Below are 17674 nucleotides of genomic sequence, written 5' to 3'. Positions count from 1 at the left end.
CCTTTTTGTAGACACAGAGCGTGTCTTTTGACCGAGTCTCCTTCCCGTGTGTGTGGCGTGATATGAGTTTGGATCATTGGTGGTCGCAACTTTGCCTCTCATAAAAGAGGAACCTGTATGAAGTTTCTTCTTCTAACGCGGTAAACCCCAAAGGAATCTCATGCTTGCTGTCGTAAAGGATCATCCAAGTTCACAGTATGTCCCCACGGGTAGCGACATTACAAGACGAAAGACGCGAGCCTTTATGAAACTTCACACAGGTTCCGGTGTGATGTCGCCTTTGGACTTACAAATCAAATGTGACTCCCATGAGTTAAGAATTAATTTCACGCTCACAAAATGGACCTTCTGTTCTGTTTGAGTATTGAAAATGGCACCAAGAGGAAATTGGCTTGTAATTTTTTTTTATTTTTATTTTTTTTCCATAACTGTTATTTGAGAACATTTGGGGATATTGAAGGGGTTCTCAAAGAGGAAAACACAGCATTCTGATCAATATTCCATTTTGGAATAGAATTAAAGAGAATCAATCTTCATCTATCTCAGGAGCCGCCATGTTGGACAATGTCACCCACAGCTGTCGACCGAAATTAACATCACAACTTTTCAGACATCTCTAACTTTGAACGAAACAACACTGAAGATGGCAAAATCAAGAAATGCTCATGTTTAACATCGTTTTTTTTTTTTTTACTTAGCATTTGCCATTAACTTCTTTTCTCACCGTTGTGACGCGAATGCTGTTTGTTTATCGTACAGGTTGGTATTTCTTTCCCCTCATGCCCTTTTTTAAAATGATAAAACATAACTAAGTATTGAAAATTATTTTATGGACCCCTGAGCTATGTTTCACAGACCGCCTTAGGGCACGGTGATCCCAGTTTGAGAACCACCGCTGTACAGAATGTTTTCTTCTTGTGTTGACTTGTCACCAGCCGGCCAGGAGCTGAGACATAAAAGATAATGTTCACCTCCCCTGTCAGGCACACACACTGAGCCACCCTCATGTATGCCGTGATAACCCAAACACACCACCATGTCGGTGATTTCACTTTGACACTCACACACACACACTTAATTGACATTCAAGGTGTTAAATCATGCACATTCCTCTGCGCCATCGTGCGGGAGAGATGATAAAGATCTATCACAGGGAAATTAGTGACTTGGTTTATTAAGCAACAACGTGGCGCAGTTGTGGTTAGCACATCTGCCTCGCGGTTGAGAGGTTCTGGGTTTGAATCTCAATTTTCTTCTCGTAGTCTGACATTTGCAAAATTCAAATGTTGGCTTCATTGAAGACTGTCATGTGGTGTGTGTGAATGCTTCTTTTTGTAAGTATAGGTTGTACCAAAAGTGGGCTGCAATAGGCTCCAGCTCAGTGGCCACTCTAATGAGGACAAGCACTACAGAAAACGGATGGTTGGTTTCCTTTACTCTCAGCCAAACGAAACGAAAGCTCTTTAGTGAGCCATGAAACCAGCTGCACTCCCTTTATTTATATCTTCTTATTTATAGTCTTGTAATTGATGTGTTTGGTTTTATTTGACATGGTAAACGAATGAACGCCAGACCGATTAAGCTTGCCCTTTTGATCGCACCATTAAACTCTTTGCGAATTACGGCCAATAAAGCCTTTTATTGGGTGGCATTGATATTGCAATCCACGCTCGCAGCCACCTGAGGCTGGAGCTAACGTTTTTACGAATCTCATGTAATTGAAGAAAGTCAGGCCTTACTGAATTTCATAAATCAGATTTGTCTTTGCTGACCTCAAGTGGCCTCAAACGTAATGATATTTGTCCATAATGAAAGTTTGATGGCACTCACTATCTCTGTAGGTTACAATTTGTGGTCGGTGATTTTCTTGGAGGAACAACTAGGCCACCGGGGGGGCAGTCATGAAGCCAAAAATGAAGATTTTCACTACTACCAAGTGACTCGGTAAAGTTAAAATTCATTTTTCACAGAGGATAAAGACTATATGCCTTTAATTATTGTCTTTCTTGAAATGTCTGTTGCTTGAAGGGTTGTCGCACCACGATTACAGATTCTATTTGTAAGTCTGTCTTTGGCATTTTGCATTGTGTGTATTAATCTAAGCAGTCTAAACAATCTGGTTGTTTTTTATATACAAATGCAATTGTCTTTGTTTATTCTTCTAAACTTTAACTGGGAGTGGCATAAACAACTTCAAGACTCCTTTTAACAAATTCTTCACGATTTGCCAAACTACTAAATGACAGCTTGTGTCTTGAAAAAATCAAAAATTGGGTCACGCGTATCTTCAAGGTGCTACTTCAGTCAACTTTATTATAAATTAAGGAAAAAAATGACAGTATAATATTGTAATCTTACTCACAATATTTGCAATATTAATCGAAAAAACAAAGTGCTTGCTATTTTTTTTATGTCTGTGTGAATTCTCAGTAATTGAGGTCATGGTTATACGCAAAAGTTAAAATATGCGTTTGATAGTGAATTCTTTTTTTTCTGAAGATTTTAAAACACGACTTAGGCATGCTATTAAGATAACGATAAATCTACTTTCAAAGCGACATTGTGCATTTTTACGCAATTTAAAACAGTTACCATGTGTCCCATTTTATTGAAAGGTCTCTGACGTGAGAAAATGATGAAAAACACAATTGTGGTTGAAATTCCTGTTTTGGTGGGAAGGCACGATGCCTTCATGCAAATACCGTACACGCAGTCTTGGTAACCAGTGGGGGGAAAAAAGCAACTTTTGTGGTGTTATTGGAGTCTTTGAAACTCCTTCTGCATCCAGACTTCCAATGAATAGTGCTTACTCAAACAAGGTATATTTTAAAATAGAAATTTTGTACTGTATTTTTATTGAATTGTTGCTTGTGTTAATCCAATTGGAAACACATACTTTGAAAGTAGTTAATACTCAAGGATCGCCGTTCCAAAAAGAAAAGAAAGAAAGGAAAAAAGAATGACAGAGGACGTGACCTCTGTGGCAACTCTGGCCGTGTTCCCCTTTGGCAAGGGGCCCCATGCATGCATGCTGCATGCATACATATACATGCAACCCCCTGTGACCCCTGCCGTGGGGCCACTCGTACCGCAATAGCACCTGTATCCAGAGCGGCTGCCTGCCGGTTCGGTTTTGGAAAAAAGTTGCAATGCTCCTTCCGCTGTGTGCGTCTCAAGGGCAAAAAGGGAAAACGAGCTGGCCGACTACGACAAATGAACACTGACTGCTCTGCTCTGCTCTGCTCTGGCGCTGACACGTTCTCTCCCCCCTTTTTTGGTGGGACCGGACGAACATCATTACGTACTTCTACTACAGTTGGACCTGCCCGTTTCTTATCATTTGTGTTATTTTTAAAGAGGATTTCAGAGCGGTGGCGTGTTCCAAGGGAGCGACATCACGGACACAGTGTGACCGATCTTGGGACGCCATATGCGGCACTGTCTTCCCACTCCCTCCCGCCCCCTCTTCGTCATGCGGTGGATCTCCGCGCGATCCAGCATCACATTGAATGGATTTTTAAATCATTTCTAGTCGCCCTATGAGGAAGATTTGGCGACGAAGAGAAGACAAGCCATAATATAAAATCCAAACTTTCCCCACTCAAGTCTCTTGATTACAATCACCATTTTGTCTCGATATGTTGGAGATTGGCAAGACTAAGAGAGGAATATCTACGAGAACATGAGAGTTGCACACCTCCGGATGAAGATAAAGATGCCACGGAGGATGTCGTTGTACGGCCGGGAGGCTGGAGAGTGAACGCCGGCTTTGGTGCGTCTTTGCTCGGTCACGGAGGACACACGGACACGCACATACGGAGACAGACATCTTTGGATATAAATGATCCAAAATTGTTATTATTTGTAGTTTGCCGGTTCCATAGGACTCCCGTGCATACAATGGGGATTATGCTCCAAGTTATTCTAGGAATGTTTCAATTCCTGCTGCTCACCACAATCCCGATGTCACACGCCAAGGTAACGTATGGATGTGTGCGTCGCGTGCACGCGCGCGCGTTTGTGTGTGCGTGCGTATGTGGATCATCTGACCTCTAAAGTGTCTTTGCAAGCATGTGCTATACTTCGTGCGTTGATGATCACGGTGTGTTTTATTCCATATTTTATCTGTGCAAATCATCCTACTGCAGATCAATGACCACCTGTCACCTTAACACCATCTATCTATCTATCTATCTATCTATCTATCTATCTATCTATCTATCTATCTATCTATCTATCTATCTATCTATCTATCTATCTATCTATCTATCTATCTATCTATCTATCTATCTATCTATCTATCTATCTATCTATCTCTTGGTCTACTATATTCAACAGCCTATGTTTGTCAATCTATCTACACTGCTGTCTGTCTAGTTCTCTTCCATCTACAGTATATAAATCTAAATTGGTCTCTTCGGTATGAGTGTATCTCTCTAAAAATCGATATGAATCTATACTATTGTCTATCAGTCTATGAATATTGTCTCTGTCTATATATGTCTATACAACTATATGTCGGAAAATCTCCATACGGTATTTGTATCTTTAAATCAGTTTACAAGTTTATCTAGCAACAAATCTACACATATGTCTGTTTAAATCTATCATTTAGGTATAAATCTGTCAACATGTATCTAGAAATTGATATACAATACCATATTTGGCTATTGCTGTTTCTATATAAATCTCCATCCATAAATCTACAGTAGCCTATATATCTGTCTATGTACCTTTATCTATGAACCTATTTACCTCCTTATAAATCTGTCACAATGTAGTGTAGTTCATGATGAAACGGCACCATGATAAAAACTGAATACGCACGTTGTTGGCTTTGGCTCATTATGGTGTTAGCTTAGCTGGTCATTAAATCAGTGCAACCTGACATAGCTAACGGATACCATCCCTTCATTTTCCACTGTCAGTAACAACCAGTAGATCTGCCAGTTTGTATTTTGAAAAGTAGCAGAAGAGCTAAACAAAAATTGCTGTCTTTAGGACAATCTGGCAAGCCAAAAGTGTTTCTAATTTACACGTTGTGTTGTCACAATACAAGGTAACTGGTTGTACCGATTGCACGTGTTATTGTTTTTTTTTTTCAAGATATTATTACCCGTGTTAGTCACCGGGTGAATGTAACGTGAACTCATCTTCACCTCACACTCACGAGTAGGTCGACGATGTGTTTTCTTTATTTATGTCTGGAAAAGTCTATCAGGAACACTCAGTGCTGTGAGGCGCGTTGGGAGCCGGGCCTAACTCTGTACTGTATGTTTTACTCATTCATGAGGCCAGACGCTACATGACCTTGATTCTTTTTAACATGCTTCCAAGACATCTGCGTGCTCACTTGTTGCTAGGCAGAATTCTTCGGGCATTGTTGGCAGAATGCTAAAAATGAGGCTAACAACAGCAATAGATGCTTTGCTTATTATTTGAGTCTTAATTTGTGCATGTTTTTGGAAACTGATCTTTGCAGATTGTATCTGTCTGTCTGTCTGTCTGTGTTTGTTTCTTTGCACATAGGTGTGTTGGGCACCTTGATGGCAAAGTGATGACTTAAAAAAACTGAATGAGTTGAGCTATATAGCGTGTTCATATGACTAATATAATTGTGTGTCTGTGTGTGTGCGTGTGCGTGTGTGTGTGTGTCTGCATGCGCGTGTGTGCGTGTGTGTGCATGTGTGTGTGTGTGTGCGTGTGTGTGCGTGTGTGTGCGTGTGTGTGCGTGTGTGTGTGTGTGAAAAAGACCAAGGCCACTCATAAGGGAATGTAGACTTTGTTCGGTCGGCCCCTTTTAAACCCTTCCACCCCTTTTTATACACATACACACACACACACACACACACACACACACACACACACACACACACACACACACACACAGTTATTGGATTTTTGTTTGTATTTTGTGTGCATCGTCGTTTATTAACATTCATTAAACTTGCATGCTAAAATATGTGGCAGGTTAATAATTTGTCATCCTTCAAATGAATGAAAGTCAATGTGACATAAGCGGATGGACACACATTTTCAAAACTTGCTACAAAGAGGAGCTTGCGACACAAGATTCAAACATTGCCATATAAAATAATTAAAGCTGTGTTTTGGGATTAAAAAATACTATTAGCGGGGTGATCTGGTGAGTTTTTGCCCACACAAGCTGCAGCATGTGTCCTTGTAAAAATGTGTGTCTTGCCTATTGAACTCCTAATCCCAGTGGCACAGACTCTCACTCTCTGCTCGTCATGCGAGACTTTGCAGTGGGTGGGCAGGTGAAGGGGGCAAAGGTAGCAAGCTCTAGCTCGGCAACCCTCCCAAACTTTTCCACGACAAATATTTTTCGTCACGTCAGTATCTAATGACAGACACATTTACAGCGAGGGGCCCCCGATCTGGCGGCCTCCATCCTTTCATTTTGTCGTAACAAACGTCTTGCGTTCAAAAGGGGCCGCGGGGTGCTATCTAACAGGAAATTCTTTCATGATTTCAAGACTCCTTTTGACACACCAGCCCACTCCATTGCTTGAAGTACACTTGATTTGATTTGAGAGCAGTGCAAATGTGTGTTGTTGATTGACAGCTCTGAATCATGAGAGAAAACAGAGAACTTTGTGTGAATAGTAAAGTGTTGACTGTATGAGTATGCACTGAATTATCTTTGTTCACTTTCTTGTGGTGCTTTTTATTTCATTTGGAAGCAACTGAAATTCAAAGCAGATGAAATTTATAATAATCGATAAATGTCGATGGCTATGAATACCAATATTATTTGATAACGCTTTTCCTCATTAGGCTCGTGAGTGACCTGGAGCTTATCACAGCTGACTTAGAGTGAGAGACATACTACTCCTTGAATAGTTTGCCAGCCAAGCCCAAGGCTAAAGTTTTTTTTTTGGGGGGTCAATCAGTGGCACTTCAAATTGTGACCGGTGTGACTGCAGTCACAAATGGGCCTGCACACTTATGCAACCACATTAACACAGTTGTGTAACTCCTCAGTTATATTAACCTTAGGCAAATAAACTCTGATATAGGCATGTGACATCAATCACTTGCTCGCATTTTGAGCACTGGCGGAGCTAGAGGTGGTTTGCGAGGGTACTGACCCCCTTCTCGTCCCATCCTGAAATCTGCTTAAACCCCCCCGGTACCAGGCCAGATAATAACTGACTTTTGGGTGAATTCTTTTTTACATTTCCCCCGTCCCCTGTAGAGAACATCTAGTGAATGTTTATCGGCGTTACATAGTATATGTTGGTCCGGAAAAGCCTACTTGAACAGCTACAATTGATTTGGGGTTAATTAGAAGTGCTTTAAACAATGGCAGCTTGTGCTAACTCTCACTCAGCAAGCATCTAAATGTGAATGGTGAATTCTGAGGTCTTTACTCAGTCACATTCCCAATGACGAGAGGATGTGCACACTTGTGCAACCACATGATCTCAGTTGTTTACCCTTATTTCCAGTCAGGAAAAGATTGCTTTGACTTTTTTCTCCCCTCTCTCTGTTCCACCAGCTGGCTCACTGGCGTCCCACTGACTCATCCAAATCCAGAGAAGGTCGAGAAGGTAAATTGTCAGTTCCCGGCAGAGTTGTGCCCTTTGCCTCCCATCGTCCAATCTGTGGTGACTCTCATCCTCACTCAGTGCGGCGGTGGTTGGAGGTGTACTCCCGCAGCGGCTGCGAGCCCCGAGAAACCTTGGTGGAGGTCTGGCGGGAGTTGCCGGGGGAGACGCACCACCTTTTTGTGCCCTCCTGCGTGGCAGTGAGGAGATGTGGCGGCTGCTGTGCCGACGAGGCCATGGAGTGCGTGCCCTCGCTCACGCACACGCTCACCATGGAGGTACACGCACATGCTCACACACAAGTATTCAACACATCATGTTGTGAGATGGAAAGCTGGCCTTCATGAGTGTTTTTTGTGTATGTAGTTGATGAGAACTTCCTTCATGAAACATGAGCTCATTCAGCTGACTTTTGTGGAACACAGCCAGTGTGAGTGCCGGTAAGAAACACACACACACACTTACGATCTTACAATAATTAATAATCCACAGTTAATCATCTTTGCAGATTTCACTTTGTAGCTCCTCTCACTAGCAAAATGAATACATATTTTTCTCCATCAATTGCATCATATCTATTTTCAGGTTAAAAGAACAGCTCCAGCTGATACCAACTACAAGGTATACTCATTGGCTTTCTTTATTTACTCCATTTTGGACTTTTGAGTGTCGTGAGCTCTTACAAAAAGCTTAATACAGCCCACATTGTTGGTAAATGTTACTTTCATATCCTACAAAATGTCACCACAGGTCTAAGCCTATGGATACAGTTTTTACAACACAGTTCAAAGTAGGACAATATTAACATTTGTAAATGTAATATGCACAAGTTTAATCATACGAAAGCAATCCTTGTGCGAAGAGCTAAGCATGTTTAGATCTGGAAACAGCCTGCAGCCCAAAAGGACGGTCATATTTATATCGCCTCGTTTCCTGTTTGGATATGGACGTAAATACAGAGTTCCAATGTGTGCTGTATGTGTGTGTATACATTTGTTTAATGACTCAGTAAGGTTTTACGCACGCGGGTGCTTTGGCAAGACCAACCTGCACGATGTCATCCATGGGTAAAAACGTGTACAAGTTCTAGAACATGTGTTTGAAATTTGGTCCCCCTGTGTAATGTCCCTTATTGAGTTAGCATCTGTGTGACTCCCTCCCAGCATCCCCTGGGGTGACCCGCATCCTGTTGTCACCATAGTAATGATTTTATCTGGCCTTCTGTGTGCGCACACACACTGGTAATGATGGAGCGCAGTCACGCATCCGCCGTCGTCGTCGTCGATTTAATGGACGACAACATAGGACATTAGGATCCTGATGGTGTGCCAGCCGTGCCGCTAAATGAGCCCATCATAATTTGAGCCCATCATAATTTGAGCTTCAAAAAAGAAGCCAAAAATACATTTTGAAAGCGGTGGATGTTTAGATTTTGTTCTATGGGAATCTTTTACAAGACAGTTTCATCTTCTAAACATTCATATAGGTGTTTAAAAGTACTACATGACAAGGAAAAAATGGGCATTTATAATGCTAGTGTACTGTACTCGAAATGACCAATTCAACACATTTTGATCGAATGTTGAATTGATAGCTGACTATTGGCATAACTCCCAATTTTCTAGATTGAAAATTTATAGTGCGTAATAAACTATAAATTTATAGTTTATAAATTAAATATAATTATAAATTTCAATTATATTTAGAAAGCACTCAAACAATGGCACTTGAAACAAAGGTGCTGCACATAAATAGAAATCACTATAATTATAATACTCTGTAATTTAAAACAATAAAATCAAATACTAAAATAAGGACTCAAGTCTCGTGCTGTGTTGAACTCCAAGGCATAAAAGCCAGTTGTTGTTTTTTTTAAAAATAGACACCCGAGGAGTTAATCTTAAATGTTCACGAGGAGTTTGGAACTAGCGACAGAATTAGCTGTTTCACTTCTGAATTACCGCACGCAATATTGTAACTAAACAAAGATTGTCAGTATCAAGCATAAAATGTTGCTAATCAGATAAAAATGTTCCAAAAACAAAAAATTTCAAATGAAGCTTTTTTTTTTTTTTAATTGGCAAAATAAACAACACATGAGAGGTCCTGTGTCCAAAACAAACATTTCTTTTGCTTGTCATTTTCAGGCCCTATCACAAGCCAACAAGAGTCAAGAAAAAGGGGCGAAGAGCGAAGACATTTGAAGGCGTCCGAAATGCGTAGGTTTATGTCGATTATCCATCCGTGCATCCAATTTCTGTAACACTTGTCCTGGAGCCAATCACAGCTGACTTGTAGATTGGAACCAAGATCCTAGAAAGTGTGAGGCGTACATGCTAACCGTTACTCCACCTCCATGATAATCAATTCCAAATTTTTTTCCTTGGAGATGGAGTTTGTATTTGTAGTGTGTATTCGAACAGATCCTCTTTGCGTGTTTGGATGAGAGGTTATCTGGTCTTCGTTGTTTGACACAGTTATTTGGACAATTTCTTTTACAGCCGCATTAGTCAAGGTCTGACACACACACACACACTCACACGCAAGCACACACGTACACACACAAGTTCACTCACCTCTGTGTGATACTCGCGACTCAAAGAGATCTTTGTGGTCGCGTGTATACAGTTGGGATGAACAGAATGCGCCTTTGTGGCCAACATTTAACACTCCACAGCACCCTGGGCAGTGCAAAGGAGGACAATAAATAACAGTGCAGAATGGAGGACAATAATAATTTTATTTATTTGTCATGCAAGAAATAATTCATTTAAATGTCGTTCTTTTCCATATGTGGTACCTGTAACAGGTAAGAGAGAAAAGTACAAAAGTAGAGTTGAAACGGATTTGAAATGGCAATCCTTATGTGCATTTATACACTCTATATTATGGTTCAACAAACACTTGTATATCACAAAAAATGTTATTCAGATGCTTTTTTTTTTTTTTTTACTGAATGCCAGAACAGTCAAACACATAAACACAATCTGAGTTGAGGTCGGCCACAGCTCACACACAGACACTAACCTTTACTCAACAATGTCATATGCCTCCCATCAGGCCTCGCCTCTTAAAGCCACATATTTTATCCACGTACACTACAATATTAATACGGTTCCCCCTTGATTGGGGTGTCAAACTCATTTGTGTCGCGGGCCGCATTATAGTCATAGCCAAACTGTGGAAAAGTCTTTACTTTCTGGACCTGGATTTGACACCTGTGTGCATCATTGGCAAAGTAAATGCAAATATACCCAAATGAATAGCATTAGCTATTACTCACTCACATCTAGTGCATTGGAAAATATCATTAAATGCAATTGATAGCATCCAAGTAGGAGCAGTATCCAAATTGGGTGCAAGACAATAAATGGTGGAAAAAAAGGAACAATCCTCCTGTGGCTACTGAGCTCCCAGGTGAAAAAGAAAACAACAAAAAAAACGCAAGCACTAACTGACGGAGAAAAAAAAACAGAAACACGCATCAGTGGATCATAACATGATATTCGTCATTTCTGTAGGTCGGTGGTTCAGTCCTTAAATGGATTCATACGGACATACAGTATAAACATGGGAGTGTGTATTGTCTGTCTTTAGCGACTCAATGTGTAATCGCAGTTCGATGGTGTGAAGTGTGTGAGAAGCCACAGTTCTAACACCAAGCACAATGAAAACCTTGTAGCACCATGGCACGAGATTGACATGTGTGTTTAGCTCCATGATTCCCATGACCGCATGCAGAGCGTTTGGAGGGATAAAAGGATGACCGCATCTTTTGGCCATCACTTATATCGGGGCCCCAGGGAGGTCAGAGGGGACTCCGTGTTGGGTGTGATGTCCCCTCAGAACCCATCCATCACCCCCAACGGGCTTTATTTGAGCTCTAGCAGGGGTGAAATCTGTGTAATTTGCTCCCAAATGCCACCTTCTCTGTCCGTGCCAGCGGCAGGCGTGGTCACGGCGGCCCTGGACAAAGATGGACTCTCTCTGCCTCATTAAGTATCTTCATTATCCACCAGCCTCCTGGGAAGACGAAAATGGAGACACTTTTCTCATCGCCGTCTCATCGACCAGACTAAAAACCGTGAGCACTGGGGGTTTGAGCTGAGAATGAAATAGGAAGAGTCACAAGTTTCTCACTGTGGATGTTTCATTTAATTTTAGCCAAAGGAGTAATCGGGCACTGGAAGCTGCTAAACAGTACAGGGTACCCCAAAAGCTACTACACACTTCCTCTTTTCTAATTTGTTTCAGGTATCATTTGGCCATTTCTAACCTGGATTTGAAACCATTTACACTTGGGGCTGACTTCACTTCTGTTGGCAGCTTATTCCATTTGCAAACAGCATAACAGCTAATTGCTGCTTCACCATGTTTCCTTTGAACTCTGAGCTCCACTAATTGACCTGAGTCGGCAGATCTCAGAGCCCGACTAGGTTAATGGACCTAATCACCCAACTGTTGTTTGTCCTCCCCAGGACTCTTGTTTTCTCCTCCACCCCCACCAGTACTTCTCCTCAGCCGACCTCGCGGCCATCTTGTCGACCGTGCCGAGGCAGGAAGTGGACGCTGGATGCGGAGTCATGTCGGTGTCTCTGCAGAATTACTGCTGAGAGCTGCCACCGAAAACATCGGCGACTCAACCCTCATCGGTGCAGGTTGGTGCAAACTGCAAACATATACCGGATGTGTACAGTATGTGTAGTCGCGGTTGGCTAGTTGTGTTTTTCTGCCCTCCAAAAAGATGGAAACAACCACCCACTGTGGGGCTGCCAAGTCAAGGGTGGGGAGACTCTGTGTGGGGGCGGGGCTACGTAAATTTTTGGAATTAAGTGGTCTCATTTGGCATCCGCTGTGTCATTGCCGCTCGGTTTACCTTTTAGCTTTGACATAATAGGAAGGGTGTTGTGCCTGGATGTGGTGAGTCTGCATGATAGTGTCTCTGAATTGTGTTGCTTAGTGGCCACTTGAAAGTGGCTCGGGATTTTCACCTTTAAATCCAGGAAGCGAGATCTTGCTCACAGAAACATTTGCAGAAGTAAGCAGATAAGATTTAATTGGCTGTTTAATTTCAGACTTTACGGGTTGGCAAGCCCAAAATTGAATATGAACCATTAAAAAGCCAATTCTCCATGTCGCTTGAATAGCAGACCTCACGTTTTAATTTATTCTCCTCTGTGCTCGCTTTCAGGTGTGACGCCAGGAGGACTTGACGCGTCCTCCTTTTCACCTCGTCCTCTCCACCCAAAGGAAGTATTATTAGCACACAGCCTGTACTAGCTTTTTCTGGTTAAGCCGCCACTGTAGCACTGTACATGTACATCATACGTGTGTGTGCGTGTGTGCGCGTCCATCTCCACATGTACAGTACACATAACGTGCGCAGACACGTCCAGTCACAAAACACCTCGCACGAGTGCAGGGACCAAGCCGCTGATTTATGATTTATGGATAAACATTCCCCAGTGGACTCCCGGCTTTGCAGTTGCTTGGAGACCATTGGGGCTATCATGGATGAAGTGGACCTCTTGATTTTTCCAGGTTCACGTCAGGGCCAGTGCTTGTATGGAGGATTGCAAAAAAAAGCGCTGCAATCAGATAAAAGGCGCACACACACTCAGACATGCCGGACGGGACATAGGATACGCTCATGCAATGTGTGTGTACTTGGACCTATAGTGGTGCTGAATATATCTGTGTGGTCTGGCTCTGAAAGACCCCAGATGGGTTACCCCCCCAAAAGCATATGAGCACGGGCGAGCCTTTTGCAGCACTTGTTTTAATTTGGGCCCTTTTGTCTCTTGTCTTTTCCGTCGTATTGAAAGCGGCCGCTTTTCGCCTCGCTTTGCCTCGCTTTTAGGCAGTGAGAAGAATGACAATAATGAGCTCTGGCGTCTGTCCACTGCTTTGCACGCACACACATTCCCAGTTAAAGCAGCCGTGCGAATAGCACTCACATACAATGTGAAACACACACAGGTATAGCCATAATCTTATTTGTCTTTTTCTATATAACATGCCTTTTTTTTTTTTTTAATTACACAAGCCTTAATTTTATCCATTATTATAATTTTCTCACGTTGCTTGAATGTCTCGTTGTGTTTGTCCGTAATCCGTCCGCATAAAGAATCACACCGGGTGGCCCCAAATGTATTGAGTCCAAATGGACACGTCTCACCAAAAAACAGGAGTAATCGGTATACATTAAAATGAGTTAATCACACTAAAAAGCAGTGAAAGGAAAAGGCGGGAACGTGATTTGTTTTGGGTTTAGCACACCACCATTTTGGGATGTCATTTGCCGTAAAATAGACAAAGGAGGCCTCTAATGGGTTGTCAGTCAACATGACGTGACAGGCCAAAGCTGAAGCCGTATTGACATGACAGACCAAAAGCTAGAGCTGTTTTGTTGCTATTTACTAAAAGCCGCCCCTGTATTGGCATGACAGTACGAAAGCCAGAACCGTATCTTTGTGGCAAACCAAAACTGAAACCGTATTGCCATGGCAGGCCGTAACTGAAGCTGTAAAAACCAGAGTCGGATTAATAAGAGCAGACCTGTACTGATGTTACGGACCAAAACGTCAGCAAGCTTTTTTTTTTTTTTCACATTTGGCTCTTTGACTTTATTGGAAGGCTCACAATTACACCATTTTGCCTCTGGCTTCATGTGCACTCCGGCGTAAATGAATGAATTGAGGGACTGCCTCAACTAAAGACACACTGTATGACAAATACCGTATTTATAATTTTATGTCCAAGTTACAATGTCAGTCATTGCATCAATCACTACCTCTTTATAAGAACTTATTCATAATGTAACAACATTCATAACCTTTTGAGAGGTGTTTTTATCAATAAGTACATGTTTATGGCATGTAGAAGTTATGATGACTGCTCAAATGATCTTTTTTATTTTGGAACCCGACACGATGTGCGACAGAACCCCCAGATATTACGTTGGGATTTTTTTGTAGCCACAATATATAACTTACACGTATGTACATTATACCTTACTTATTTATATACATACATACGTTATCCCTACCTATTTCATGGACAAAATGTAATCATTAATGACCATGAAATATTGTTGGTATAATTTGCGCAGGAAATACTATTTTGTAAGTAAATAGACCACACATTCGCTTTAAATTTTGCTCTAAATATTTTGTCCGTAATTTCTTTTTATAAATTTAGCAGCTATTTGAGACGTTGGTTTTGTATTCCCATTAAATTCCTAAAACGTGGCTCCGCTTTCCGAACAGAATGAGGTCAATGGTTTAGCTTTGCTTTATGATGACTCACTCGTAAATTAGACTTTGAGATTCTTCTAAGATTCTGATTTTGCAGATATTGAGCATTGGTTGTTTTCTCAATAAGGTTAAACATTTGTTCGGCCCTGCTATATGCTTAACTAGTGCTAGACTAGCACTGATCATTCGGACATCAGAGTTGCTCAAATTATCACTTCAAAGCCTTTCTTAATTTTTTTATTTTGTAAATATTTCAAATCTTTGTCCCCTGAATAGCCAGATTGAGATTGGCTGTTTAACTTTGCTTTTTGCCAAGCTATCTATAGCATCTCTAGACTTTTATATCGCTCTTAAAATTCTGCTTCAATCTTCTATTCTGTGGCTAACTGAGACTGATTGTTTTCCCACTCAATCCACAGAAGGATTATGGCTTGATGCTAAAACAACTGTTGCAAAAATTGAATGACTTAAAATTTTTGCCCTTGCAAAAATTAAACTCTTGCTCCCGCAGATACAGCTCCTCACTTACAATTTTGCACAACAAAGTCATATAGGGTCATATGATAAAATGTTGTTGTTGTTTTTGTGCTATAAAGCTCAGTTCAGTATCCCCCGGTTCAGATTGCACTGTTGCAAAAAGCACATATAGTAGGCAGTAAATGCTATACTTGCAGAAAAACCACACACAACAAAAACATTCCAGTGGAAGGAGACGAGGTGCTGAGCTCTCAGGAACGCTAGCAGGGGTAGGGCATTTAGAGGTCTGGATGTTACTTATTCATGTCTAAAAAAAATATATTTTAATACTAAATACAAGCAGAAATGAACACGGTTGACATTTCAGCATCTCAACAGCTTGATATATTCCAATAATGTCTGTATTTGTGTGCTTTGTATCAGCACAGTTGACTGTAAAAATCTCTTGGTCATAATTATGTAGTAACAGACCTTACTAAACGTTTATAACCCCTTGTCTATGACATAGTGCATTTTTTAGAGCAGGGGTTCTCAAACTTTTTGGGTCCGGCAACCCCTTACAGGGACCCCCCCCCCAACCTACTACTAATGAAAAATAACTAAAATTGCTTAATTCAATTTAACAGGAGGTGGTTGTTTTCACTATTTAAAGCACTTTGAGTCATATTTTATTCTCATGAAACCAGTATGGTCTGGGTTAGGAAAATATGTTCTGGAAAATGTCTTTGTTCTGGACTGTGGAATACAAAAGGAAGGTGCTGTATTTTTGAAAGTAAATGTCTTGAGGCACGCTGAAGTCTAAAATGTTTTCATAATTGGCCTGAAGCTGCGGCGGGCAGAAGTAATCGATTTGTTTTGTCAACGTTTTTGCCGTTTTTGTTTATTGGAAATTAGTTTGCAGACCCCCAAGTAACAGCTTGCTGACCCTCATGGGTCCGGAGACCCTAGTTTGAGAACCACTGCCTTAGCCATGTACTGTGTATGTGTTGTGATTGCTGCTGCAGATACATTGTACTACTGTAGCCTCAACAAATCTTTTTTGCTGCTACACCATTTGTGCCCTTTAATAATGTCCTTGTAGAAAAACAATACAGGTCTATGTCATACTTGTTGAATAAATCAACTCCGTGTCCGAGTGTACAATATACTGCATCCAATGTATTGGAAGTGATACAACCATCATGTTACAAATGTTATTAAAGGAATCGTCTTATTTTTCATATAAAGCTCTGGTATTTGTCTCGTTTTACGGTAATGGAAGTCAAACAGGATTATTTTCATGACATTGTCATCCTGCTAGTTGGTGACAGAGAATTGTGTGTGAGTGCGCGTGCGCGCGTGTGTGTGTGTGTGTGTGTTTTGAGACACAATATTATTGCCTCTCCTCCCCTTATCTATTCTGCTGAGTCAGAAGCTGCCCGAGGACAAACTGAACACAGTCAATATGGACATAAGCAAAATAGTCCAATTTAATTAAATTTAATAAGAAAAAGAAAAGTGGTATTTTATGACACTTTGGTAACTTATTCATATTTCAGAATTTTTGCCCATGCATAGCTGCTGTTCACTGCCAGTCAGGGTTTCATTATTTATTTGCGAAATAAAAATTTGTTTCCTATATTTATCCACCAAATAAAACCATTCCAACTTTCAAATCATTCAGGATGTCCACGGAATTGTTTACCAAATTCTTCAAATTCCCACATTTTCACAAGTACTAATCTAAGAGATGTTTTAGAAACAACCCCCTTCCTTGCATAATTCTCAACCATTCCGACTTGAAACTGTTCAGCTCATTCAGGACAAACAAATGTACTATTTGTCACATTCCTGAAATTCTTTCAATGGAATTCTCAATTTTGGCTGCATTTTACACATCTGCTAATTATGCTCTATTTTAGTTGAACGTCAACTCTTCATCATTCACATGCAATTTGTACAGAAACTATATATATATGTTCGTTATTGTGCTTGTTGCCACACTGTATTACTTTTGTAGCCACTGTGCAAACTTCAACTGATGAGCATGTATGATGTTCTTGTTGTTGTTATCCTTAATTAATAATAAAATAGAGGAGTGACGTCGGAGATAGAAGAGGATCACTGCTGCCAACAAATCTGTCTGTCTGCATGGAAGGGCATCATTCCAGTACTATATATAGCTACTGGATGAGGGAGAAGGGGAGTGAAAGAGACAGAGTGAGTCATGCATAGAGAAAAAAAAGATGTCTTTATTTCTTCTTTTTTACCCAGCCTTCTACTGTGCTAAAACAAATCAAATAATTATCGGACAGAATACAGCGAGGGAAATAATTATTTGACTGGCCATGCTGAATTTGTAAAAAATTAACAGTCTGTATTTATTGCAAT

General features: G+C 40.9%; 1 protein-coding gene across 1 annotated transcript; it reads left to right on the top strand.

Moving 5' to 3' along the window:
• Positions 1-146: 146 nt before the first annotated feature.
• On the top strand, positions 147-16530 carry vegfba (vascular endothelial growth factor Ba). Its single transcript, XM_049735429.2, has 8 exons — positions 147-3978; positions 7523-7574; positions 7653-7849; positions 7938-8011; positions 8157-8192; positions 9719-9790; positions 12050-12229; positions 12763-16530. Exons 1-8 carry the CDS (start codon positions 3901-3903, stop codon positions 12782-12784), a joined length of 711 nt encoding a protein of 236 aa, XP_049591386.1. The 5' UTR covers positions 147-3900; the 3' UTR covers positions 12785-16530.
• The last annotated feature ends 1144 nt before the right edge of the window (positions 16531-17674 follow it).

Source organism: Syngnathus scovelli, chromosome 1, assembly GCF_024217435.2.
Source record: "Syngnathus scovelli strain Florida chromosome 1, RoL_Ssco_1.2, whole genome shotgun sequence".
Taxonomy (NCBI): domain Eukaryota; kingdom Metazoa; phylum Chordata; class Actinopteri; order Syngnathiformes; family Syngnathidae; genus Syngnathus; species Syngnathus scovelli.
The sequence above is the reverse complement of the archived record's forward strand: the minus strand, read 5'-3'. Positions and strand labels throughout refer to the sequence as shown.